Consider the following 27,324-nt stretch of genomic DNA (forward strand, 5'->3'; position numbering starts at 1 on the left):
CATGTTTGGCGTTCGTGCCGGACTATCCACTCAAGACGTGCTGCTACAACGTAAAGGGCAAGTAATTCAAGCCCTTAGCCGCAGCCATCCTAAAGTGTTCATAACTCTCGACGTGCAGGGAGCATTCGATAAAGTTTACCATTCTGCAATTCTGGGCAATCTTGCCACTACACACTGCGGCCATCGAACCTTCAACTACGTCAAGGCTTTCCTCCACAACCGAACGGCCACACTTCGACTCAGCCCGCGCTCGACCCCCCTTTTTGACATGCCTGCGTGCGGCACACCCCAAGGCTCTGTTATTTCACCCGTCCTCTTTAATATTGCTTTACTTCATCTACCCGTACAGCTCGACCATATCCCAGACCTTCACCATGCTTTCTATGCCGACGACATCACGCTGTGGACAACTCAAGGGTCAGTCAGAGCCCAACAAGACACCCTACAGCAAGCCATAAACACAATCAATACGTATCTCATACCACGAGGGCTTCGCTGTCAAGCCGAGAAGTCTGCAGTACTGATGCTTCGCTCGCGCACACGAAGTAGACCTCCTGAACCCCCAATGAATCCTAATCTGAAAATCCAAAACGCTTCTATCCCCCAAGTGCCTACTTTACGCATTCTCGGCGTTCCTTTCCACCACGACGGCTCTGGTGACGCCATTATCCCTAAACTGAACAAAACATGCGCCCCAGCTAACTCATCTGATAACACGTGTAAGCATCAACGTACAGGGCTAAGGGAGAATGAATCCTGTAAGCTAATACAAGCTCTGCTACTTAGCCGCATTACCTATGGGACGCCGTATGTTGCACTCAAACCCGCCGAATTGAGAAAACTGGCCATATTAGTACGAAAAGCCTACAAAACGGCCCTTAATCTGCCCACCTTTACGCCCACACAAAAACTCCTCGGATTGGGTACTCACAATACCATTGCGGAGCTTCTTGAAGCACAGCGCACGACCCAAATCCATCGCCTTCAACTTACTCCAACAGGACGACACCTGCTCGGTCTTTTGGGATATGACACCCCAAGAGCACAGGACACGCCCAATCCGATCCCAATTTCTTTGCGTGAACGTAATCGCATCGTTCCTATCCCGAGGCACATGCACCCAAGTCACAACAGGGGCAGAAGAATAGGTCGTGTCCGAACGCTACAAAGAAGACTGGACAGGGATCCCCACGTCCGATACACAGATATTGCGTGTACTCACCATGACCGGCGTACCACAATTGTGGCTCTCGACTCTACGGGTACCACGATGACTGCTGCCACGTATCGTGGAATCTCCTCCACTGCCGCTTAATCCATCGCAATAGCTCACGCCGTTACCACGCACCGCAGTCAACACCCCGTTACGATTGTTACGGACTCTCTCCAGGCATGCCTACACTACCGTCGTGGACAAGCTCCTCTCGCAGCTATTCTCCTTCTGAAAAAGCTTCCCCCTCAAGTATTCATCACAATAATATGGACCCCTGCTCACACCGGCCTGCTGGGGAATGAAGCAGCCCATGCTGCAGCCCACGAGATTCACAACCGGGTATCCTCAGCATCCGAATCGTCAGCCACGGAAGACATCGCCACCGAACCTCTGACCACCACTGAAGCCATTCTAACCCACTACAGGCACCTCCGCTACAAATAACCTCCACCGCACCCCTCCCTCACGCACGACCAAGCATACACCTGGCGACGCTGTACATGACTTCACCACATTGCTCCAACGCTCTACCCGAAAACCTGTAAACCATGTAATATCCCACTAGACACTTTCCATCTTGTCATTGAATGCCCGCACTCTCCACCCCTACCTCCCCGACTGACCCCAACCTCTTCCCGTAAGCAGTGGGAGAGGTTGCTGACCAGCTCCGACCGTGAAAATCAAGCTATACTGGTCGACCGGGCGGTGACGGCGGCGTCCTCTCGCGGCCTCCTGGACGTAAGAGCCTGACCACACCCTATTCCCTTACCCCTTTGCTCTATAATAAACGTTGGTTCATCATCATCATCGTCACGCGCTGGTTGAAACGGATGTTTCTCCTCACCTAGTTGTATGATGCCCGTTTTATGCTTTTAACTACATCTATAACGCATAAACTCAAAACTATTGAAAATACGTGATAGAATGTTGTTTTTGGAGGCTTAAAATAACGCACATGCAATAATAGAATCTAATAAAAAATAACTGAGCTGGGAGCACGACTGAAGTAGCGGGAAAGACGGCAATAGGCATGGGAGCGAATTCCTATTCCCAAGGCATGAGCTTGCCGGCTCTCCAGAGCTGATTTCCAAGGGCGTCACCAATGCTGCGACGTATAAACAAACAAGGAACCAATCCTTTGTTATTCAGAGCATCCACCCACGCATCCTGCCGTGGAAATTATTTTCCTGGCGCTGCCGACTATCCGAGTCCCACGTGCCGACATTGAAAGGCGCGCGGAGAATGCAAGACCTCCAGAGCATTCAGACGGGTAGTTGCAAATGAGGTTGGCAAAATGCGTTCTACTACAGCCACGCGAAAACTGAGAGAATAGATGCAAATGAGCACGTTGACAAACGACTTTGTCAATGGCGAAACATTGAAAGACATTTGATTATTTATCTTGTTTTATTAGGATTCTATGAAACAATAATGAGCTATTGCGAGACAGCGAAAATCTGCAAGTTGGGTCACAAGGTTTCAAAATAAAGCTAAAAAATTCTGCACGGACTTTTCATGTGTTTGAGAAACACGAAAGCGTTGCACCTACGCACATCTTAATCATGGAATTTTGCAAATGTTCTTTGCGAATAAAGCCCGTTAATTTGGTGAACTTCCTACACGAGAATACGGATAATCTTGCCGTTCGCTCGGGGAAGAGCAGCTTAATGTGCTTTCGCCTCACATACACCGCGGTCAGCTACTAATGCAAGTTTGCCCGAAATGGCTACAACCGGCTGATTAACATTTCCGCCTCTCTGTAGGTATTTGTTTACGGTTCAGCTTGTTACTGAACAGTGGTTGCTTAACAGCAGTGATTGCGCAATAGTTTCAGGCAGCATACTGACGCACTGAGTTGTGCGCCAGATTTGCGCAACATATTTCCGCATCTGTAGATATTTTCTCCCCACAAAAACAGGGCGGAAGCAATGACGTCGGTTCAATACGTAGATTAGATTACTAACGTCGCGCTAGGACAAAGCCCCAATTAAACAAGTTCATTGGCATAACGTACCGGCAGTAAATGGCGCATGGTCTTCTATGACGGCGAAAAAAGGCACGTTGACGCCATTTGATCACAGGCATCATTCACGTATATGTAGTGAGGTTATTATAATTTCTTTACCCTCGCGAGCAGTAACAGAGGTTCCCATCAGGAGATACATCAGCAAAAGCTCACCTGGGTGTCCAATGACCGTATGCACGTGGAAGCTGCCGGCCACCATGATAATCGAATAGAGGAGCTGCAAAGAAACAAAGACGGAAATACGCATTAGCCAAGTCATTGCTCGGGTTGCGTGGTTCGGCTTGGCCTGCATTTGTATTTGCCCTATTCGGCCCAGAATACTAGCCTTTAATCAAAGTTGTGATTTGAAAATTTTAAATACAAATGTGTTGCACAGATCCGCGGAAGTCGATATCATGCCTATGTCCCTCAGATGTAGGCGCGAATACGAGACTACAAGAAAATTGACGACACGAGGGCTGGTTTTATGCCGGATCACGTCGCTTTATGCAGACATGTGAAGTGAAGTAATATCACCCGTTTCACAACGCAAAAACGGTTGTTAATACTGAGTCAGAAATTTTTACCTGATGATTAAATTGAGGCACGAAAAACACATTAGAGTCTCCTATGCAATCTCTTCTTGAACGTTCCCAGATTGCGCGATTTGTTGCAATACCAGCCCGTGCGACAGTGAACAGGACAACGAATTTTGACATTGAATATATCAAAGGTCTCACTCGTATTATTTATTTACTTCCAAGTTAACTGGAAACAGCGACGTTCTTTGACTCGGGAGGATAAACGTGGCATAAGCATTATAAAAAAACAAATTAAAGCTCATGTAACAAGTGGCCTATCGCCATTATTTGCAACGGGCGTCCGGAAGAGAAAACTTGCTACAGAGTCAGGGCCCGAGTGTTTTTCTTGTTTTAAACTTCCCCGCCCATTCTACATTCCGCCGCAGATCCTGCCCACATATTGTTGCCATCTGTATACTTATAAAACAAATTAAATGGTACATTAAATTAAAAATCTGGCGTCGATGTCGGCATTTCTTGTAGCAGGTAAACGGCCCATAAGTTTCCATTTAATGCGACGCATTGCATGGCGCAATAAGTAAATCACAAAAACGTGTTTGAGGTACTTAAGGTTCCACTGTGATGTATGGATGCGTGAGCGCCACTGTTTGTTGAGTTTTGGAAGCATACGTGTTGCTGAATAGGTTGACATCGCTGCCGATGAAAACTGGTGAATCGGCCGTGAGCGTCTGACTGCTTCTCTCACTGGCGCATCCCCCCTAGTGGGTATGTGAGATTTGGAGCTTGAGTCGGTGGCGTTCACTGTAGAATTGGGAGTTGTAAACCGGCCGTGACCTTTTCATGGCATCCGTCGTTGTCCTTGCCCTATTTCCTTGAGTTCGACACGCAGTGGAGTCAAAGCGAATATCATTACATCTGCATTCCCAACTGATAAGAAATTATTGTAGGTGCCGTACGTGTTCTTTTTTTTTTTTGTGCGTGCGAGAGTGCGTGGGAGCGTGCGAGCGCACGAGAGTGATGGATGTTACCTGAAATGCCTATGAAACAAGTTCTCTCCCCCCCCCCCCCCTCCACCTTTCTTTCTTCAAACACTCAAGCGCTTTTCGAGTACGGTAAGGAACCGCGCCTCGATTTTTTGTCTTGCCTGGCCACGCAATCCCCGAGCCAATATTATTGCTGTGTGCGGGGAAACTTGTTCAAGAGATTTGTCTTTCCCGCGTTCTTCAAAGTCCGGACATTCTTTGTGCGCTTGTGCGACTTTACAGCAACGATATTGCCACACTTTTTCGGCTTTCTTTCAGCCGCAGCAGGCAAAACGTCCGGTAGTCCCCTTTAAAATTCGCTGCAAAAAGCAAGGAGGGACCAGAAAGGTATCTGCTGCTGCGAGAAAATCATGGAGTTTCGTTTTAGTTTGCTGGGAACATCGAGAGATTCCGTAGCGTTTCTGAACGCAAAAGAAATACCGAAAGCTTTATATGAGCCCACGGCAGGGCCTGTTTAAAATTGCTGTCGCCTGATCGAAAGCTATCCCCGCAAAATAAAGTAACCCGGCCCTGACACTGTCAAAAACGAGCCAAGTACATTCTCTGTAGTCCTGTGGTTGACGTGGCAATGCAGTAAAATATTGTCATGAGGACTCGAATGCGTAGCATTCTTCGCCGAGTAACGCCCTCCATTCCCACAATTATGCAGATTTCGCAGAAGTTCCACCTGTAATCATTATAATAGCGCTAATCAAGATCATTGGTCGAACGAAATATTGAAAAACTAAAAAATAAGAAAAATATTAAAAAAATTACGGAAATTTGTCGAACCGTATAACGCCCGGCACTTCCGCAATAATGCGGATTCCGCGGAAGTTCCACCTGTAATTGTCATAACAGCGTAAATTGAGTTGATTGGTCGAACAAAAATTTGAAAAACCTTAGAAAATGAGAAAAATGTAAAATTTAAGAAAATTCCCAGCCGTACAACGCCCCGCATTTCCACAATAATGCCGATTTCGCGAAAGTTCCCCCTGTAATCTTTATAATTGCGGAAATGGAAATAATTGGTCTGACAGGATAACGGAAAATCCAAAAATAAGGAAAATCTTGAAAAAATTGCGCAAAATGGCGAACCATGTTACCGCCTGCATTTACACAATAATGCAAATTTGGCGCAAATACCACCTGTAATCGTTATAACAGCATAAGTGGAGATGATTGGTTGGACAAGATTTAGAAGAACAAAAAAAATGGCTGTTAAGAACATACACTATTGAGAAGCGGTATAAGAATGCTAAGCATTAGAAGACAATTCTCTGCATTTTTGCAGATTTTTCTTGGCATGAATGTTCTTCGTTAATTACCCAAAAAGAATAATAATTGGCGACTGAGATAACATAGTCAGAAAAACAGATGGGACAAGACATACGAAACTTCAGTGGCCAGAGTCTTTTTTTGTTGTTGTTGTTTTATTTCTGTAAAATATCACCATCATGAACACTGAAGACGAAGAGCAAGAAGATCTGCTCCTCGTGGCGGGAGCGCGCGATCGGAATTCTGGCAGCCATTAAAGAAAGGATTCAGATGGTTCCCCGGTCTCTCTCGTGTTTACATATTTTCAGGTAGTGTTGGCAGATTGGGCCGTTACAGGGGTGGGGTAGAAATCTGACACAACAACCGCCATGTCAAACGTAAAGAGGCAAGTTATAGCCGATGCAGACAAGAATACAGCACGATACTACATTCTACAACTTACATGAGTCATCACATATATTACAAAATATACCAGAATACTACAGCCAACAACGTACACCCTTTGTCAAAATTTTCTAGGCCAATCCTAAGCCTTCTCGACCACAAAGAATTCAAAGAATAAGCTTTACCTTTGGAGATGGAAATGCAACGATTTACACGCGCTATCATGCGTATGACTACATGGAAACACCTAGGAAATGCAAAAAATTAGCAGTGGCTTAGCTCGGCTATGCCAGGATATACGTAGCGTGAGTTAAGGTTCAGCTGGTTATTCTTAGCTTTCTTGGTTGTCTAGGCTCAGCTTGATTATCATGCTTACTGCTGCTTCAATGACACATACACGGTATACGCATTATGTGACACATGGATATTTATCAAGCGGCTCCGGCGCAGCGTCACCAATCGCCCCAGAGCTAAGCTGGTTCCACAGGCGCAAGCCGGTTGTTGCTGCGACGTACGAGCAATCGGTCCCACACCCGGCCGCCCCTCGCATGATCATCAAGTGGACCGGGCCGCCAAGTGCGGAACGGAGGTCGGCGAAGACGCTGGGCGCGTGGGGTGTGTGAGTGACGTCGAGCAGCGAGCAACGTTCTGTGCGCCGTGTGACGTCACTGCTCCTCGCGCACGCGCAGCACGGCTCTCCAGGAGCCACGCGAAACTGCTCAACCTCGGCCAGTGTAGCTCACGCTACAAAAATGACAGCGGTTTGGACACGTGGCAGAAGTATGCAACTTCTCGCTTCGCTGTTCCGAGTGCGGTGACAGTCATGATCGTGCGTCCTCTATTGCTGACAAGCTTTATTTTTGAATGTGACAAACTTATTTTATTACAGTAAGAAGAAAAAGCGTTTTCCCTAGCTCTCCGGCACAAAAACTTTTAGCCTCGCTCGGGACGTAAGCTTGTACATTTAATTTTTTTGCGGCCGGTGCGTTTCCGACTTGGCCTAGAAAATTTTGACAGAGACTGTACATGAGACAAGTTGCAGCAGATACATGCAACATTACTATAGCAAGAAAAAGACAAGCCAGCGTACAGAAGGATTCACTAAGAAAATATTTTATAGCATTTGTTTAAAATTTCCTGCAGTTTTCGAATCACGTATATCATCCGGTAAATCATCAGTCTTTATTTCTAGAGAAAAAAAGAGTATGCATATGTGTTCACACGAGACTGAGGGACAACGAAGTTTCCGCTGTGTCTGAAGTCAGCCTGCAGTGGACCTGAGTAGGATGATGACGACGATGATGATGATGCGATGATGATGATGAGGAGGATGATGGTGGCGGTGGTGGGGAGTTTTAGTGTCTCGTGTTTTACTTAACAATTTTTTAAAGTGGAAGAGTATGCCCCTTGGCATAATTTCAAAAGCCGTAGAGATAGAAGTTCGCACTGGTTTTCCGGAGTACGGATGCAGGCTTGTGCGGCTGCAGTCAGGGAAGGGCACGTTCATAGTAAGAGATACGTGTCCGTGTTTTAAGTGCGAATGCACTTCTTAAGTGAGCCTGAAGCGTCCGCCGCCGTCCGCATAGCAACAGCTGCGGGTGCGCGCGCTCCTCGTCTTCCTTGGCAACGGGGGGAGATGGGCGCGCGCTGCCTGGCCGCTGACATGGCACATACCCACGTGGGGGATTGGCCAGGAATCGGGCGTGAGAAGGGCTAATGCACCCGCTTAAAGGAGTACTGACACGAAATTTCAAAGCTGAGATCCGCTCTAGCAATCAAGTACAACGACAACACAAATAGGTGTCTGTGAATAAATGCATCTTTCTTTCTTTGTAGTTGTGTGTGTGTGTGTGTGTGATCTCTCTTTCGCGAACATTACCGAACCGCGCAAATTCAACTCGTGCATTCGCACTTTCACATTCTTCCCCTCGGGGAAATGCGGGGAATTTTTTTGGCAGGAGCCGTGCAGAAGGGGCAGTTGTTGGGAAACGGGGCATGGTACAATTTAATTGGCCACGCCCGGGTTGCCACAGGAGAGATGGCCAACCAAACTGTAAGTCTACATAGCAAGACCTCCTCCCAGCGAGCGAGACCAATGGGAATGTCTGTTCTACACGGTGGTATGAGAGTGCGTGTGTTGCGACGCAGATCTTCCTTCCGTTAGACACATTGCTCGTGTGGATCGGTTGTCAGCAATGGCGACGGTCGTGAAACAAACGTAAGGTGGCAGGAACTATCTGCCGCAATATGAGCGGTGAGTGTATTACGCCGGACCCACGCCAGTCGGAGAGGGCAGGGGTAGGTGTCCAGTATCTTGGAAATGTCTCTTGAGACAGACGAGTTGGAGGCTACACGGTGCAAATCTCGCGTGGGCGCCCTTGAATCCGTGTAAAAATGGACAGTAAAACTTACAGGCGCTTGAAGAAAGGCCGGCATTAGCGCCTGCAGTCCGTTCCAGGTGGCATTAAGCTCCACCACCATAGAAGGTAACGTTCCGAGTGTTTCAAATGCAGATTTGACTCGCTTCCAAATGATCGAGTCAAATGCCATCTTGGGCCCCAGCGTCCACAAGCGCCTGTACCACCTAGTGCCGGTTAACGGCCGCCAGTATAGTTAGACACGCGGAATGCGCGTCTGTCTTTCCTGTCGACCGAATGTGGAGTCTGATCAGAGACCAATAGTCGGTCCCTTGATGGTACAGCCAGGGCGGCTTAGTTACAGGGTGTGCTGGTAAGGCGGGTAGTGAACGGCCCATGTTGATCGCTTACGCCGCTGCCTCAGCAACAAAACTGAGTTCCTGCTCATGGGCGGAGCAGCGTTGATGTACAAGCTCATCCAGGGTGTTGGGTTGAGCTTCTGTTTGAATAGATGGTGTAAGCGTTATTTGAAGGAGGCGGGTGATCGTCCGCATTGAAGCTCGAGTAATTACTTCAAGTCGGGCCCCCTCTTCCTGGGTCATGTGCTGTAATTGGGCCTGATAGACAACTCGAGGCAAATGAAACCGGCAACATAGAAATGGTAAGATGCCAAAATGGAGAGACAAAAATTCTAGCCTGGTGTTACAAATAAATAAAAGATTTTATGAAATAGAAACAACGCTTGTGGCTCGATATACAGGCATACAAAAAGGAAATGTCAGCAACAAGCACACAGCGGTCCGCGCGGACAATCCTCTTGAGCCGTTGTGTTGGCACAGACCAGATGTCTCTAGAAGGCAAAAATGTGCATTTGTTTTCTTCTAGAAAAAAAGACGACTGAGAATAAAAACTTCAAATAGTCTGTACGGTAAGCGGACTGTTTCAGCAATTGTACAAGCTCTTCTAACTTCCACACTTTTTTGCTGTCTGTCTGCCACCTGATGAGCGTGATGCGACCGAAGTTGGTTCATTCCGTTGTCGACAGCTTTGAGCGCTCTCAAACCACCTTACCGTCCCCAAATCTCCCTAACGTGACAGTCGCAGATAGGCGAGAATGTGAATGACACGACAGGCCAGCTCCACTTTCCTCGCTGTTCCTCAATCCCCGTTGTGCTGCTGGTATCTTCTAAGTCGTCTGCAACTTTCCTTATCCGGGAACTCACTTATGCATGCAAATTATAAAGCGCAGAAAAATGCCAGTCTCTATTTTGTTCCAGCCACTGCACAAAGCCAGTCGAACTTTCTGTCAGTATCAGCAAGCGATGGTAATAATCGAGTCGTTTCTGATATGCGCTCTATTACGAACCAGTTGTTACCAGTTTTTGTTTTTTCGCCACTCCTTCTTTCTTTTCTCTGTTGCTTGGACTCGCAGGCTTTTTCGCTAAAAGACGCTAACACGGTACTTCCACTTCTGTGAAATTTTGTGCTTCGTAATCTTGCCATGGCTTCTTGTAACCTTTTCCCCCTTGTCCGCATCGGTTTTAGCCTTCGAGTGGCTCGCCATTGCAGCTGCAGACATGCTGAAAAATTTTCTCATTCCCCCGAGTTCTTCCTAATTAGGGCGATAATGGAAATGAGATTCAGCGAGCGTGTCCATCGGGCGCTCATTATGACACTTAGCGCACTGATAATGCCTTCGTATGCCGACGAATAACTCTTGGCGAACGACTTACGGGCGCCCGGGCGCGTGAGGGTAATGCGATTCCCCTCTCGCGATTGCGCTCAAGCGAAGCTTGTTAGCCGTCTTCGTTGAGCATTAGTCACGACCTTTGTGACCGGCCGTTTCTTTGTACCGCTTGGAATCCTGTTCTTGAAACATTATGACGCTTCGATGACAAAATATCAGGCAAGGCATCTAGAGGTTAATTAGGATGCAATGCTCTGACGGGTTATGAATGACTGCAAGTAATGAATCTGGCTGCGTTTTCTTGCAGTGCCAAGCTAGCTATTACTTCGAACTTTTCTGCAAGTGTGGTGATGGGGACGACACTGTCGCCAAAGAAAAGGCGGCTGGAACAAGCTTTGCAAAACAGACGGGAATCACCAATAAAAGAAGCTAGTACGCTGTCCCCCCTTCTTTCTTCCCTTAAGGCTTTTCTATCTGATATTTAGTAAAGGAGCCAAGGGGAAAATGAAGATTCTGATAATCAGAGGACGCGCTCGGCAATGATACACTAACGCTTTCGCCTTTGCTACATCATGACGAGTGCCAGGGTGACTTCGTAATTTTTGTGCAGTTATCTCGCCTCCTTCTGGCGCAGTTTTTAATGATTTCAGATAAGCTTAACCGAACAGCGTCGCTGGACGGTGTCGGAAGAAAACATGGACGGAACATGTCGGTGAAAACGTGCCTAAGCGGCCTTAACAATTTGACATGACTTCTTACCTTGCACATGAATAAAAAAAAATGTCTCCTCAGAACCGCATTTGTGTAAGTTAGTGAAGCCGACGTCAAGCAGGCCGGTGTAAGTCTTCGCTTTCCAACGGTGGGTTTCCAAAATACCGCTGAAGCGAAGCATAATAATGAAAAAGAATTATGTTCCTACGTGTTTCACGACGTCATACACACAGGAAGACTAAATTTAGCAACAAAACACTGAGGCACTGGCTAAGCGAGATGTGATGAGAGAGAAAACCTAATTGCCCCCGTAGGTTTTTTATACATATATTGTTCTATTTTATTGCCGCAACATCCACGTTCAAAGTCTATTTTTAGTTAAACGAACACTGTTCGCATCAGTAATGTACGTGTGTTTTCCCTAAAATGCTTCCAAGGTTTTCTTCGTGCTAAATAGTGTTGGCATGTGCCAACCCTGCCACCAGTGCTAGCAGTTTTAACACATGTTTGGTCTCACCGGCAGGGGCACTAAGGGGTCAGGCTTTTGAGGCCAGAAAGTTCAGTGGTGGTGGGTGCGAATGAAAAACGTCAATAACCCACATAGTTTTTTGCACAACTTCGGACCCACATCTTCAGCGTCCTCTTCCATTAGGCCTACCACGGACTGATGCAACCGTTCTTTGCCGTCTCTAGCTTGGAGTCGCCTTCACTAATGCTTACTCCCATTTGATTGGAATGGCAGTGAGTGAGGCGTGTGAAGTCTGTGACACACCGGAGACTGTACGCCATCTTCTATGCGAATGTCCACGTTCTTCATCAGCAAGAAGGCAACTCTCCTTAACATTAGAGAAGCTCGATTCTTGGCGGCGGTTCTCTGAGGAGAAAATCCTGGGCCACTGGCCTTCTCCGTCATCTACGCACAAGGCGACAGAAGAGCTCCTGCGCTTCCTAAAAACAACGAACTTGCACAGAAGACTGTAGAACAAAAGACTACTCCCTATGAAGTCAATACCCTCTATCGTGTATAGTGTCGTAACGCTGGCCACACCTTCTTGCCACGTTATGTTCTTACCTTCCCCTTGTTTAACTGTTTTCATCTTTTTTCCCATTGTTCCCCTTCCCCACGTGTAGGATAGCAAACTAGGCCACAGCCTTGTTGGCATTCATGCCTTTCTCTTACCTTTATTCCTTCCTTCGGTATACAAGTGCGTGAAATGTCTTCATTATGAAAATTCCTAACGGTGAGCTCTTACTGAAGTCGCGTTCGGCTTAGAAATGCGGTTATTTCGCATAAGTCAGTCGTGCCTATTTTCTGTATGGGGCACGCCGGAACTCGCTGGAATGGAATGAAGCTGCTTCTATTTAAAGATGCCTTCATGTGCCTTCTGCCTTCAAACAGCCCGGGGCCCATTTTTGTGAGAATGGCGTTTGGACACTCGCCTGCACTTCCATTATATTCGCTGGTGAATTAGCTACGTGTAATAAGTTCCTCGAGCGTGGAGAATGGGGTACATTTTCAGCGGCTTGAAAAGTGGAGCCCTAGGAACCGACAGATATCTCCCGATTTCTTGCGATGGGCTATACGTACCCACTTTTCTTTTATTGTGCACGTTCTCTTATTCAAGAGAATTTGCAGTTTCGGCTCCGGTACAATTCTCTGTAAGGCAAAAATATTACAGCCTTTTCTTTCTACGGGACATCCCTGCGTCTCGTGATGTTCGTACGTATGCTGGTAACTAACGTTCTTTTTTTCACCGGCAACTAACCTTTTCGGTTACCCGATAATGGATCCATTACCTGAACGCGCGTTTTAGGGCGCTAGCAGCTCGAAGTTTCGGAGAATCGGGGATATTGCGACCAAATCAGACGATGTTGCACGAAAGAGTAGCAAGATGATCCGGAAATACTCAGCCGAAAGAGTTTCATATAGTTATCATGAAAGACAGTGTTTGCCTGGCTGCCAGAAAAGTATTTGCCCATTCGCACTTTTACGCCCGTAGCGGCCCACTCAGAGTGGTTGCCATCATCTTCGAAATAGTTTAACGGACACGGGATTTACCCCTCTCGAAGAGGAGGATCCCAGCTCGCTCTGCACAGCCACCTTTATTCCGATTTGTAGTTCGAGGTTCCGAAGGCATTAGCGGGTTATGGTTCCGTGGACAGCAAGATGGAATTCGAAACGATACCTGCGACAAGTCTAACGGCGCAGAACGAAATAGCACCATAATCTGTGCGTGTACGCATTCTCGTCGCTGCTTAGATATCTACATCACGACTGTACGTTCGGTTCAAGCTCCCGCTTAGCTCTTTTTGCAAGCATTACACCTTCACAGAACCTGCACGCATTGAGGTGTACGAATTGGCACAGACGCACATCGGCGAAAAAACCCCTGAAATCACGATACTGGTTGTTTTTATAAAAATTGCCCCCAACAGTCGAGACAAAACCCTACTAGATCATCTTAAAATTTTTGATTGATTGATTGATTGATTGATTGATTGATTGATTGATTGATTGATTGATTGATTGATTGATTGATTGTAGGGTTTAACGCGCCGACGCAACGCAGGCGATGAGGTGCGCCGTTGTAGAGGGCTCCGGATTACTTTTTACCGCCTGGGGATTGTTAACGTGGGTCGAAATCTCGTACACACGGGCTTTTTCGTGCTTTTCGCTTCCATAAGAAAAGCGGCCGCCACGGCTTGGAATCGCACCCGCGTCCTCGTGCTCAGCAGCACAACGCCTGTTGTGCTGTTGTGCAAGCGGAGCTGTTGCACAAGCCGTCAGTTCGCCGTTTCAAGAAAAAATACCAGGAAAATGCTGAGCGCTCGTGAGCACGTGCCTCGCGCGGACCGAAGAGTCCCCGCTCACGCAATGGCTTTAGCAAAAAGAAAGAAAGAAAAAAGAACTTCAGCGCTGTCGTCAAGCGCTACCGCGCATGTAATGCTTGGCATGAAGAATACGACGACATCGATACATATGACGATGACTACTACTAGAACAGTGCAAAGCAACGACGAAACATGTAAATAAACAATTTAAAACTGATACAAATGCGTGGTGATGTGTCCTTGAGTGCTCACGTATAAAGAAATACTGCAGCATCGCTGTGGTTCGAGCCTTACGAGAGTTAGTGCAAGCTTCGGCAGTTTTGCTGACGGAAGTATACAATTCTGAAAATGACTTTGCATCTCCCACTCGCCGCGAAGAAGATAAAGACCTCTTCGATACATATGAAGACAATTAATAGCACCACAACTATGCAAATAAACACTCATACTGAAACTTGACTATGTGTCCGGCGATGCTCACGTACAACATTTTCGCTGTTTAAGTCTTTCGCGTGAGTGCAAGATTCCCTTACTTTTGGGGGGGCGCAGCCCCGCAGGGGCTCGGGCGGTCGGCGTCTCATGTCGTCGTCGTCTAATGTCGTCATAGTATCATGTGGTGAGCGTTCGAAAACACCGTGACACTCGTTTTCCAAAGCTCCGCGCTAGAACTTTTCATCTTCGTTGGAAAAACATGTGCTAACAGAACACACCGGGCCACTCGTTTTCCAACGCCTCGCGCTAGAACGCTTCGTGCTTCAAAGACAAAAGACTTACAACAAAGCTGTATAACTGCACCTTCCAACGTTTTCATCTTCGCGGAGAAAAACGCCGAGGCGCCAATAATACACTTATACAATGCATGCTTCGTTGCATGCTTATACAATGCATGCTTGCTTCCCAGGTTTCACGTTAGTGGAGATGACCCGGGATATGTTGGCCTTCGTTTCTACTGCGTAACAGCTTAAAAATTTGTGCCAAATCTAAGTGAATACATCTGAGTAAGTTAACCAAGACAAATATTATTCCCGCCCAGGGGACTATACGGGACATCATACGTGGCCGTGTGCTGCTGAGCTCGAGGGATCGGCTTCGATCTCGGCCGCAGTGGCCGTTTTTCTGATGGAGGCTCAAATCTAAAACGTCCGTATATCGAGACGTCGGCGCTCCGCATACGTCCCCAGGAGGTCTAAATTATTCTGCATTCTTCCGCTACGCCGTGTGTCATAGCCCAGCTGTAGTTCCGGCGCGTAAAACCCGAGTTTGAACTTTCGCACAATTTACACAGGGTTGTTTTATCTCTGGCGCTCACGGGGGTGTAGTGCCCTGCCTGTTTTTTTATATCTGATGACGTAGTTCCGGTTTAAAAGCGTGCTGCATAAGCCAGAATCAGGCAACCTACCGTCTTGACTTCCATCTTACTTTCACTTGCAAGAAGTTGTTTTTGCGTGACCTGCAGTATAAAGTTCTCTTTAGGGCGTTTCAGACCTCGGCAAACGTATGCCTGATTCGGGCAGTCCCTACAGATACGCTTACGCAGCGCAAGCGTTTTTACTAGCATGCCGCTACTTCCACTCTTTCGGGGCCTCTTTTCCTGTTCGTTCTAATCGAAATTCGCCCTTTTCGATGAAGTAGGACGCCCAACCAGTTCGGATATCCGAGTGGCTGTCGCACAGTAGGCTTATGTTTAATTCAGGCTGCTCCTTTGAGCCAGCAGCTAGGACGCCGGAACACATGTCAGCAATGGCGGTGGTGTGAAAAGCTGACCTTAATTGATGACGAACGGGGCGTCGGGTGTTTTCGCTGACGGCGCTGTTGGAATAGAAAGTGGCTGTCTTCGCGGCCGCCCTTTGTTGCATTCGCCTGAACTCGTTGGCCACGTGACCGTGCTTAATCACAAACAGCGGAAAAAGCCTGGTCATTGCTTTCTCAGGGAACCTAATGTTGGACTGTTCACCCCCGACAGCCATATTGTAACTTCACAGTCCCCTCCATTTGTTGTCCGTCCTAAGCTTTGCATTCCCAGCGCACGCTTGTATGCTGCGTAGGTTCGTGGTGCACTCCTTCTTTCCGCGACTGTGAACCTCAAACATAATTTGGGAAGCACCAAGTTTCCTTCTTAAAAGACTCTAAGTAGGTGCAAGAGCTATGATTGAGAGAGAGAGAAATAATTATTTATTGGAGAGTTTATCTCCAACCCAAACAGGAGCTGGCTACTCCAGGCATTGGAGTATACAAAAGGTACAATACTTGCCCTAAGGAACCACAAGGTTAGATTAAGTAGATTGAGACTGCAGCGGTTGAAAGATCGCATGCGCATTCAATAACTACTTGCTCTGTATAACACACACACACACACACACACACACACACACACACACACACACACACACACACACACACACACACACACACACACACACACACACACACACACACACACACACACACACACACACACACACACACACACACACACACACACACACACACACACATATATATATATATATATATATATATATATATATATATATATATATATATATATATATATATATATATACATAGCGAAGAATAAGATCCGCGATTTGGTTTCAAAAATGCACGAGAGAGTAGACACACGACACGTATGAAAACTATGATTGAACTAACGTTTCGACCGGGGTCCGATCTTCGTCAGAGTAAACTTCGGTAATTGAGCGCGCGGAATATATAGGCACGAAATGATAAAGGCTGACGAATAGTCTTGCCACTTTGCAGATACCAATCAACACACACACACACACACAAAAAAAGAAAAAGAAGAAAAAAAGAGAGAAGAAGAGCACACGTGGTGTTTGTACACGTGTGAATTAACATGAAGTTTTCAAATGCAGAACTTCTACCGAATATCGGATCGGGTCAAGGGAAATCAACACTTACCCTTTTCAAGCAAAATGATAACGTTCGGGGATTGCAGCTTAGCACTTTATACGCAAACACATCAGGAGCGGTATAGAGATATAAAAAAGCAAAGATGTCATCGTTACTGCAAACACTTCATATTGGTTCCGTAAGTGCAATCAAAGAAATCGGTAAAGCCGCATTGAAATTGGTGGCTGTGTTTCTACGGTTTAAATAGAGATGATGCAATGACGCCGGCATATCAGGGAAAGAGGCACGTTAACTTTCCTACACTTTCGTTGATACCGCGTTTAACTGTATTAAATTTGTGAATTAAAAAAGACTCACGTACTTCCCTTTCGGGATGCGAACGGAAACCTGATTCCAGTATAGTTGCCCCAATTTTTTTGAAAGAGTGACCGGGAATATTTACATGCTTAGACAAAGGAAGCCCAGGAGAGGAACGTGCGTGCGCCCGGTGGTTATTAAAGCGGAGCCTGAAAGACGTCTCTGTTTGGCCGATATACTGGAGTGCGCAGACTGAGCATTCTAGGAGGTATACTACATTCGACGTATCGCAATTAAAATCGCTTTTAATTTTTAAGGAAAAGTCAGAAGCTGTGCTCTTTACTGTTAGTGACGTGGTCATATGAGCGCACACTTTGCAACGAGGTTTTTGGCAAGGAAAACATCCATGCGAAGCTGGCGATGCGATCGTGGAAGAGGTTAGCATGTCCCGCAGGTTTTTTGAACGGCGATAGACTGCGCGCGGTGGCTCTTTAAAAATGCTTCTCAGTCGCTGGCTTTGCATAAGGATATTATGATACTTCTTTAAAACAGCTGTGACTTTCGGCGCAGACGCAGAGTGGGTGAGTACGAGATTAGGTTGTGAATAAGCCGATGGGTTATTCTGCGGTTCGAGAAGCGTTTTGCGGTCCAGAGAATCCGCACGCTTCAGAGCATCGTCAATTAATTCTTTAGGGTAGTTTTGCTTGGTTAGAGATTCCCGGAGTTTGCAACAGTTATCAACAAAATCTGATTGCTCAGAGCATATTCTTTTGAAACGAAGAGCTTGGCTGTATGGTATACTAGTTTTATTGTGTTTAACATGGCAGCTTTCAAAGTGCAGATACTGATGCCTGTCAGTGGGCTTTCGATAAAGCTTAGTCGACAATTTTCCATTAACTAGGGACACCGTTACGTCGAGAAAGTCAATTGTAGATTCTGAGATATTGTGCGAGAAGTTAATAGACGGGTGGGCGTTATTAAAATCAGCGGTAAAGGAATAAAGCTCAGATTCCCCATGTTCCCAAATTAAGAAGATATCATCGATGAAACGCTTGTAGAAAAATGGTTGAAGGGAGCGGTAAGGAAGAAATTGGTCTTCTAGGACACCCATAAAGATATTTGCATAATTAGGGCCTATTCTTGTGCCCATAGACGTTCCACTTACTTGAAGGTATAGTGCTCATCGGAAAATTGAAAATTGTTTAGTTCAAGTATTAATTTGAGCATGGTTGCTAGCGCGGAACTGTCAATCGGCTTGTCATCATCTGAGGGTTCATATAAGTGAAGAACAGCCTTTATACCGTCTGCGTGCGGGATGTTAGTGTAAAGCGACGCCACATCAAGAGTTACAAGAAACGAACCATGGGGAATGTTAAGATCGGCTATATCAGATAGGAAGCGATTCGTGTCTTTAATGAAAGACGCCACAGTTGGAGGTATTTTGTTAATAAGGTTAGCAACAAAGCGCGAAACATTCTCTGTCACAGTGGTTATTCCAGAAATGGATTTCTATGGATTTTGGGTAACAGATAAAAACGACCAGCAACAGGGCTGAGTGGGAGGAGCGATTTAGCAAGATGCGAAGTTATATTCCCTGTCCCTAAGAGGCTCTTAAGAGTATTTTCGATTGTGGCTTTGAATTCTGGCGTTGGGTCGTAATCAAGGCGCCTGTAGAAAGAATTATCAGCAAGTTGCCTCTGTGCTTCATTCACATAGTCACTTGTATTCATTATAACAATGGCGCCTCCCTTATCGGCAGGCTTAATAATAATATCACACCGCTCTCTCAGTTTATCAATAGCTGCAGTTTCATTACTAGAAAGATTTCTGCGGAAAGATCTGCGGCCTTCATAGCTTTCGATAACATCCTGCTGTACTGCTTTAATGTAAATATCAAGGAACTTATCTCGTTGGGTGGGTGTTGGTCCAATGTTTGCAGGAAGGGAGTAACGAAGGTTCATGATTTGAAGCGGGACGGTCGTGAAAAAATTCTCGCAGGCACATCCTACGTGCGAAGTCATCTAAATCTTTGAGCAACTGGAACTCGTTATAACCGCCAGTGGCCGGACAAAAACTTAACCCGCTCGACAAGACACTGGTTTCTGTGTCGGATAAATCTACACTTGACAAGTTGACAATGTTTCCACTGGATAGGCAATCAGGTTTTGCACTGGAATCAGGTTGACGACAAATCGAGGCAGATGCGGGGGGGTACTCAATATTTAAGGGGGATATACCATCGCGCGATAACTTTTTTGCATTAGTTTCATTGATTTCATGGAATTTTTTCTGCCTATATGTTTATATGTTTCCAACGCGTCGCATTCGAATGGCGTTAGGTCAGATGCGCGTCGTAATTCAGGCTCCGCTTTAATAACCACCGGGCGCACGCACGTTCCTCTCCTGGGCTTCCTTTGTCTAAGCACGTAAATATTCCCGGTCACTCTTTCGAAAAAAATAGGGCAACTATACTGGAATCAGGTTTCCGTTCTCATCACGAAAGGGAAGTACGTGAGTCTTTTTTAATTCACAAAATTAGTACAGTTAAACGCGGTATCAATGAAAGTGTAGGAAAGTTAACGTGCCTCTTGCCCTGATATGCCGGCGTCATTGCATCATCTCTATTGAAACCGTAGAAGCAGAGCCACCAATTTCAATGCGGCTTTACCGATTTCTTTGATTGCGCTTACGGAACCGATATGAAGTGTTTGCAGTAACGATTAAATCTTTGCTTTTTTATATCTCTATACCGCTCCTGATGTGTTTGCGTATAAAGTGCTAAGCTGCAATCCCCGAGCGTTATCATTTTGCTTCAAAAGGGCAGGTGTTGATTTGCCTTGACCCGATCCGATATTCGGTGGAAGTTCTGTATTTGAAAACTTCATGTTAATTCACACGTGTAAAAAACCACGTGTGTGCTCTTTTTCGCTCTTTTTTTTCTTCTTTTTCTTTTTTTTGTGTGTGTGTTGATTGGTATCTGCAAAGTGGCAAGACTATTCGTCAGCCTTTATCATTTCGTGCCTATAGATTCCGCGCGCGAAATTACCGAAGTTTACTCTGACGAAGACCGGACCCCGGTCGAAACATTAGTTCAATCATCGTTTTCATACGTGTGTCTACTCTCTCGTGCATATATATATATATATATATATATATATATATATATATATATATATATATATATATATATATATATATATATATATATATATATATATATATATATATATATATATATATATATATATATATTTATATACATATGTATATTTATTTATATATATATATATATATATATATATATATATATATATATATATATATATATATATATATATATATATATATATATATATATATATATATATATATATATATATATATATATATATATATATATATATATGTATTTATTTATAGTTATGTGTATACAAAGAATATCCACGATGCGACACAGCTAATTTCGCCAATATACATAACACCCTTGTGTGTTTCCACACCCATTCAGAGCAATGTGCACGCATTTAATAGCGTTCGCACATCTTTGTCACTTGAAAAAACTCCCTTCAGGCAAGGAAGGCTTTCGTTTGGTTGCGTACATTGTCCCACGGACCCCACATTGATTCTTATATTCAATTTTGATGAGAAGGCTACTCTGACCCTCATTAAATGAGAGTGTTTCCTGAGTGCAGTCAGCCCCATGCGTATTCTTCGGCTGATTTTTTTCTTCGCCGCTTACGTATGTATTGAGTATTTTCCCCAGATAAGTGTAATGCTTTGCCTCTTCAAGTTTCTTATCCGGACTTTTCCCCAATTCCCAACCCTACCTACGATGCAGTGGAGGGCTCCCCTGGCCAGCCCAGACCCGGATACCCGGCTCAGCCTGGTGACCCGAGCAAGGACAGCCAGCCGAAGTCAAGGCATCCCGGACTAGGAATGCCTTCCACGGGGCGAGGCCCATTCACCATCCTCTGCTCGACAAATAAAATTTTTACTCTCTCTCTCTCTCTCTTACAAGCACTAGGGGCTCATTCGTAAACGTGCCCTTCTACGTCTTACAATGTCTGATTACCTGCGCTGAGAGGCATACTGACATCGTGGCTTTTTGGGATTGCTTCGCATTTATTATAACTCTGCTACGACACTTCAAGAAATTGGCGCCAGACCTAAGAGTCAGGACGAGGGCTAGCGTTCGTTATCTTAATTGAGGGAATATCATATGTGAAATCAAGGGCGCTACAGATTCAGTAATACCGATAATAATATGAAAAATCACGGGAGAACATTTATGCGTTGTTCAAGGGACGGAGAGCTTACATTGGTTCAATCGCGTAATGATGAATCGGCTTGAGAGGGATCCGTTGTTTGTATCGCTTCAAATACAGTGACTCTGTAAGGTATGACCGGGGCAATACAGCTCCGCGATCTTTTCTAACAACAGTTCCCTCTATGAACCTATTTGCGTAACGTTGGGTTCGCTGGGAAAGAAACAACGACCTATCGCATTCCGAGCCCATCAAGCGTAATGGAACTTATAATGCCTACAGAACTATACCTCTTCTACATCACTACTATTGCGTGCATCCGTGCGTGTGGGTGGGTGCTTGTGTGTGCGTGTCTGTGCTTTTGCTTGTGTTATTGCGTGTGCGTGTGTGTGTGTAGCATAGTGAACTGAAATTGCCTCGCAAAAGCGACGCGGGCAATTGGATGACCAGAAATATTGGCATCAACAGGGTGCCCGGTTTCGGTACGGTATCCTTTGCGTATAAAGGACGAATAAAAATAGAAAACGAAGTAGAAAAACCGGTTCACCCGCTTCACTGCAGCATGCGCAGGAAAATGGCAAGATATGAAAAGGCGAAGTATAAAAAGGAAAAAAAGAGAGCCGCCAACAAACACACAGAGGTCCGCGCGGAAAGGTCCTTAGTGCGGTTGAGACAGTCTTCCGAAGAGAAAAAAGCGCCTTTGCTGGCTTTTAAAAAAGGGATGTCTGAGGACAACAACCTAAAACAGCCTGTTCATCGAAATAAAAGAAAACCGCATTGCGCAAAAAAACATCCACAAAGTTCACCGCACTTGCTTGCAGTGCTCATGGATTGTTTCGTTTCTGTGTATTACAGTGGCCCACATGTATTACATGGTGGCCCACATCCCAACCTTGAAACAGCGCGTAAGGGATTTTTTTTTGTGTGGCACATGAGAGGTTAGATGGGGTGCACATTTCAAATTCTTTAAGCGCGGCTCAGGCTCACGCATGCGCTCTTTTAGAATCATTTTGCTCGACCTGTAGCAAGAATTACTGGTATTGATTCTCCGGAAATATGGCAGTGTAAACAACGGTGGCTCGTCTAGACAGACAGTTCTATGACAAAAGAAACCACTGTTCAATATCATTGGGATAAAACCAAAGTGCTAAATACACGAATATACAGACGGCTGATTTGACAGAATGTGATTTTAGACTCCAGAGAATAAAGTTTACAATCTATTTTGTGCCTTAAATTAGGTACAAGAGCTTTTCGTTTCGCATAAAACTGCAATATGTAGTTTCCTTTAGGCCCTGCTTTAAATGTTTATTTAGCTCCCCCCATAATGTTCCAACTTCCACGTTTCTTTAGTCAATGCATATCTGGTTATGACATTTTCTAAATGCCTGCATATGTCTGCCTTTTATTTTCATACCTTTCAATGACCTAACAGATGGTAAAATCGCGCATGTAGAGACTTCTGGAAGCTGTATTATGTTTCGTGTAAAGACTGATTGAAGGAATTCGCAAGAGGTGATAAGGACTTTCAGAATAGGCGTATTTAAGCTTGGTGTATGGCAAGCCTGTGGCATGGGCATAAAAGAATACAAGCGTGAAGTAGATGCGTAGCTGACGTTAGCCATTTAAGATTTAATTAGAGCAACAATAAAGTCAGTCTGCGTACAGTCGTTCGTTTGTTCACGTTTATATTCTTTTAATGAGCAAAATAAATATTAGTTTAGGTTTTCTAGAAACAAAGGTTAAGCATTAATACACTCGCGCTCTGACGAATATTTAACGGGTCGCCTCGTACCTTTCCACTAATTTGGCAATACAGCCATGAACGTCAAAACCAAAAAGAAAAAAGAAAAAAAAAGAAAGCTAAAATCAAGACTCCAGTTCATTCCGAAATTTCTTGAAAGTGAGTTCTGGATACATCTTCAATAGCGAACGTAGAAGAAACCGTGCCCAAGTATTTTTATAAGTGATAGACCGCCCTTAGAACATAAATGTTAACTTTCAGATGACCTACATCTACGTATGGCCAATGAAGCGGGGCTTTCGCTTTTATCCAAAAAATAATATTTGCTTTTCGCACCAAGAGCCCTGGCTTTTCATGACAATCGTAATATAAAAACACTAACACATATTGTGCAATTGCGCTGCGCGGACGTCTTGAGGGCCTTCGAAAGCAGTGTCTATCGAATGAACCGCCACTCAAAAAATGCTTCGGCACTGCAACCTTGGTGGTCGTCAAAAAAAAAAAAAAAAACTGTCCATTAAGGCAGAAGACCTTGAACTGCCTTGAGGGTTTTAAGGGCCATCGCTACGCAAAACACACAGCCTCGTTCTCAGTGTTGATGCAATTGAGATGCGTAAAACATCATAAAAGAAAACCCGCGCCAGAGATCGATAAATGAAAACTAATATCCATTTTAATTTTTATACCCTGCGAACCGGTGCGACCCTAGATGTTCCACGCTTCCCAAATCAGAAAGGCACGTCCTGGCAGTACACTTCACAAGCTGAAAATTTTGTCTGTTTAGCAGTATCTAGCCGACAAATCACCGAAGACTCATTCATACGTGGGTTTCCACAAAATAGCATTTGTCATCCATGTCTTCAAAGATTTCTTTTCCGCTCACATCCGAGTAAAATGAATGAATAGCTTCCCATATAATCGGACCCAAACAAATTTGTACTCGCCAAAGAGATATTCCCGTTAATTTTGTCGCTGCACATTCACCACCCAACGTGTCCTTCATCGTGAAACCTGCTATGCACTCACTAAATTCCCTCTGTTCTGTTCATCAGCTTAGAATGACACAGCGAAGCTTCTAAGAAGGCGCATGCAGTCAGGCAAATCAGCTGTCTGTTTCACGATGAGATACAGGAATGACGAAGGAGGTGAGAATTTAAAACACGCGAACGTAAGACATGAAATCAATCAAATTTGAGAATATGTATCTCACATTGCATTACAGAGGTGTAGGGCGCTGCAGTCAGAAGTCACAAAACAAATCGCGATTCATGCGTGAATGTTAGTCAGCAATAAAAAATACCGTGGTTGATTCCTCTGTCATAAAAGTCGGTAAAACACGAAAGTGAAATGTGCAGCGAAATCTGCAGCTGAGCATGATTTGCGGGTTGGCGGCTGTCTTGTGGGTGTGCTTGGTGAGCGACGTCCTGCTGGCGGGTCGCTTCGGTAAAGGTGTAAAGGCGTCATTTCCGTGACGGATACGACGTCAGTGAAATCTTGGTGTATACCGGGATATAACACTGTCGTGTTAAAATATAAAACCCAAAAGCGAACAACCCTAATTAAAATGGTTGCAGCGCAAAAACGACGAACGGACGAGTGAGGAACAAACGGGACGAGCGCTTGTATCGTTTGTTCTTCACTCGTCCGTTCGTCGTTTTTGCGCTGCAACCATTTTAACTATGTATCAACAAGCCCAAGTGGTTCTCAATAACAACCCTAAGTATAACGTACACTTTAGTTATAAAGGTTGCTTCCCCGCAAGAAGACCCTGTGTGCAGGGGTGCACCCTTTACAGGCCGTTTGCTTCGTTGAACTGGCGTCACTTCCGTGACGGATATGACGTCATTCAAATGTTTTTGTATCCGGGAATAAAACACTTTCGTGTTAAAAAGGTTTCACGGCGAATTATATCCAGTCTATTCGGGAGAATCAGTGTTTGTTGCTCCCTGGTGGTGAAGAAGAACCTAACATTATGTTGGATCCCATTTAAATGACCTAAAAGGGCACTCTACCATAAACATGGGTTGAATGCAATTTTATACTATGACGGAGAACCGGGTGGACACCAAAAGGAGACGAAGTGCAAGAACAGAACCCACCCGTTGTAGCTTCGACTGCTATTGTGCTCTGTTCTGCTGGAAAAACCCTGATTCCTTTCGAGCAGTAGCTCTCGACGCCGCCTACGCACACTGGCTACTGGGTCCAACGGTCCACTACCCGTACGGTCTATGAAGGAAACGAAGGGACTTCTCTCCATTTTCTGAACGCACCAATAAATTGAGGAAAAAGCCCTACGCTCCCCGTGGAAACGACGCCGATCTGCACCGACTGCTCTGCCCGTCTCTCTCTCCATGCTTTAACTATATAATGGAAAGAAAGGAGGGTGAAGCAATGGGGGGGAGAAGGATATGTTAACCACGGAAGAAAGAAAAGATTACTTTTCGCTGGTGTGTCGAGCGACAGAAAAGAAATAAATAAAATAAGCGAGAAGCCGTGCTCGTTTTGCTAAGCAAGCATGGCTGCTGCTTTTGTTGTTTGCCTTTTCGGTCCGATAAAGGGTTAGTGCTAAGACATACTAGGCCACGTTCACTGCGGCCGCGTACAACGTTTAGAGCTAAAACTGGGAATAGTTGGTCCTTCATAATTGAATCTGGTGTGCCGCTTTGAGGAACCAGAACAAAGGAATGGCAGATGACAAAACGAGTGATGCGGGAATGCCTGGTCGCTTCGTTCGTCCTCTTCTCTCCATTTTGACTGGATCCCTTTAAGCAGCGCGTCACACTTCATGATATGCAACGGTTACTTATCACAGAATTTCTTCGACGAAACACCATTTTGTAGTTTTCGTGAGAACGCAGTAAGGTAATCTAACTGATGAAGTGGGTGGTGCACAGCTGTCTTCTCGCGCAGCTTGCAAATACCTTGGTTTGTAAAATAGTGGTGATTGTCAGGCTTCCAATGGGTGGTTTGCAATTGTGGAACAACTTATTAAGGATTGAAATTAGACGTGACGGAATAGCAAAAGTAAGTTTATCTCTATAAAAAGTTCGATAGCTATTATTCAGAATTTAAAAGTGCGTCAACTTGTATGTCAGTTGAAGGCCTCAATGTAGCGCCGGTATTATTGAAATTATTACTTTAAAACATACGCATCTATATTAATTGTGAAGTGTTGTTGGTTCGATTGCTATCCGAGAAGCACAAATCCTGCAAAAATACGTCTGAGCATCTTCTTCGTATCTAAGCCTAAAATAAGCCATACTTACAGCTCTGCTGTAATCAGAAATGCAAGGACAATAAAATATAAAAAATAAGTTTCGTATACGTGGATGTAAAGTCCTTTATAACCTTGTCTGTGTTCCCGCTGTTGTCAGTGACGGATAACCCGACGCCAAAAAGGTTCCCAGCCTGCGTTGCCACTCCGACAGTGGGTCGAGCGTAAAAAGGGAGCAGAAAATAGTGCCCAGAAGGGTTACAGATGGTCCCAAGTGCAGGACACGATCGTAGACTCAATTACAAAACGATTTAGGACAGGAGAATGCACTCGCTCCTTCCCTTGGCGTCCACACTTATCGAACAGCTCTGACCAGGCGAGCTTCTTCGCCGCACTTAGGAAAGAGGAGAGGCGGAGAGGAAGCAAAGGGCCGCACTATGACCGTCGCGGCACTACTCTACTGGTTTAGCCAGAACTTCTTGATGTCCCGTCTACATCTACGGCAGTTCGAGAGGGATGTTGAAGCCGTGGCCACTGGTAGCAGCAGCAAGTGGACGTAACCTTGCGACGATGGCCGCGTTTCTTGAGTGCTCTCCGAAAATGTTATTCCCGTCGTTGATGTGGACATTCCTGCTCTTTGCTTGTTCGCAGAATTGAAGTGGCACCCGAAGTGTGCCGTGCAACTGGTGTTGCGTGTACGGCGATGGTATGGAAGATAACAAAAAGACGTATCCTTCTGCTACTCATATCTGTTCCCATCGACGGCACCTGTGGAGTCTGAAGTTAACTTGACGGGTACTCTGCTTTATATTTATCAGATTAGACTTGTTGGCAAAATTGCTTTCCTAACTCTAAACCTTATGACGAAAAACACAAAGGTACAAATATCGCGGCCTCAG

General features: G+C 45.2%; 1 protein-coding gene across 1 annotated transcript in view; it reads right to left on the reverse strand.

The window, feature by feature from the left end:
- LOC144174145 (uncharacterized) overlaps window positions 1–27,324 on the reverse strand; it is a 332,399-nt gene that overhangs the window by 68,175 nt on the left and 236,900 nt on the right. Inside the window, exon 3 of the mRNA XM_077702638.1 lies at window positions 3,393–3,456. Coding sequence (XP_077558764.1) covers window positions 3,393–3,438 — 46 coding nt within the window. The 5' untranslated portion in view covers window positions 3,439–3,456. The remainder of the gene's footprint in view (window positions 1–3,392; window positions 3,457–27,324) is intronic.

Source organism: Haemaphysalis longicornis, unplaced genomic scaffold (assembly GCF_048455015.1).
Source record: "Haemaphysalis longicornis isolate Haplotype H1 unplaced genomic scaffold, Haemaphysalis longicornis Haplotype H1 scaffold_3, whole genome shotgun sequence".
Lineage (NCBI taxonomy): Eukaryota > Metazoa > Arthropoda > Arachnida > Ixodida > Ixodidae > Haemaphysalis > Haemaphysalis longicornis.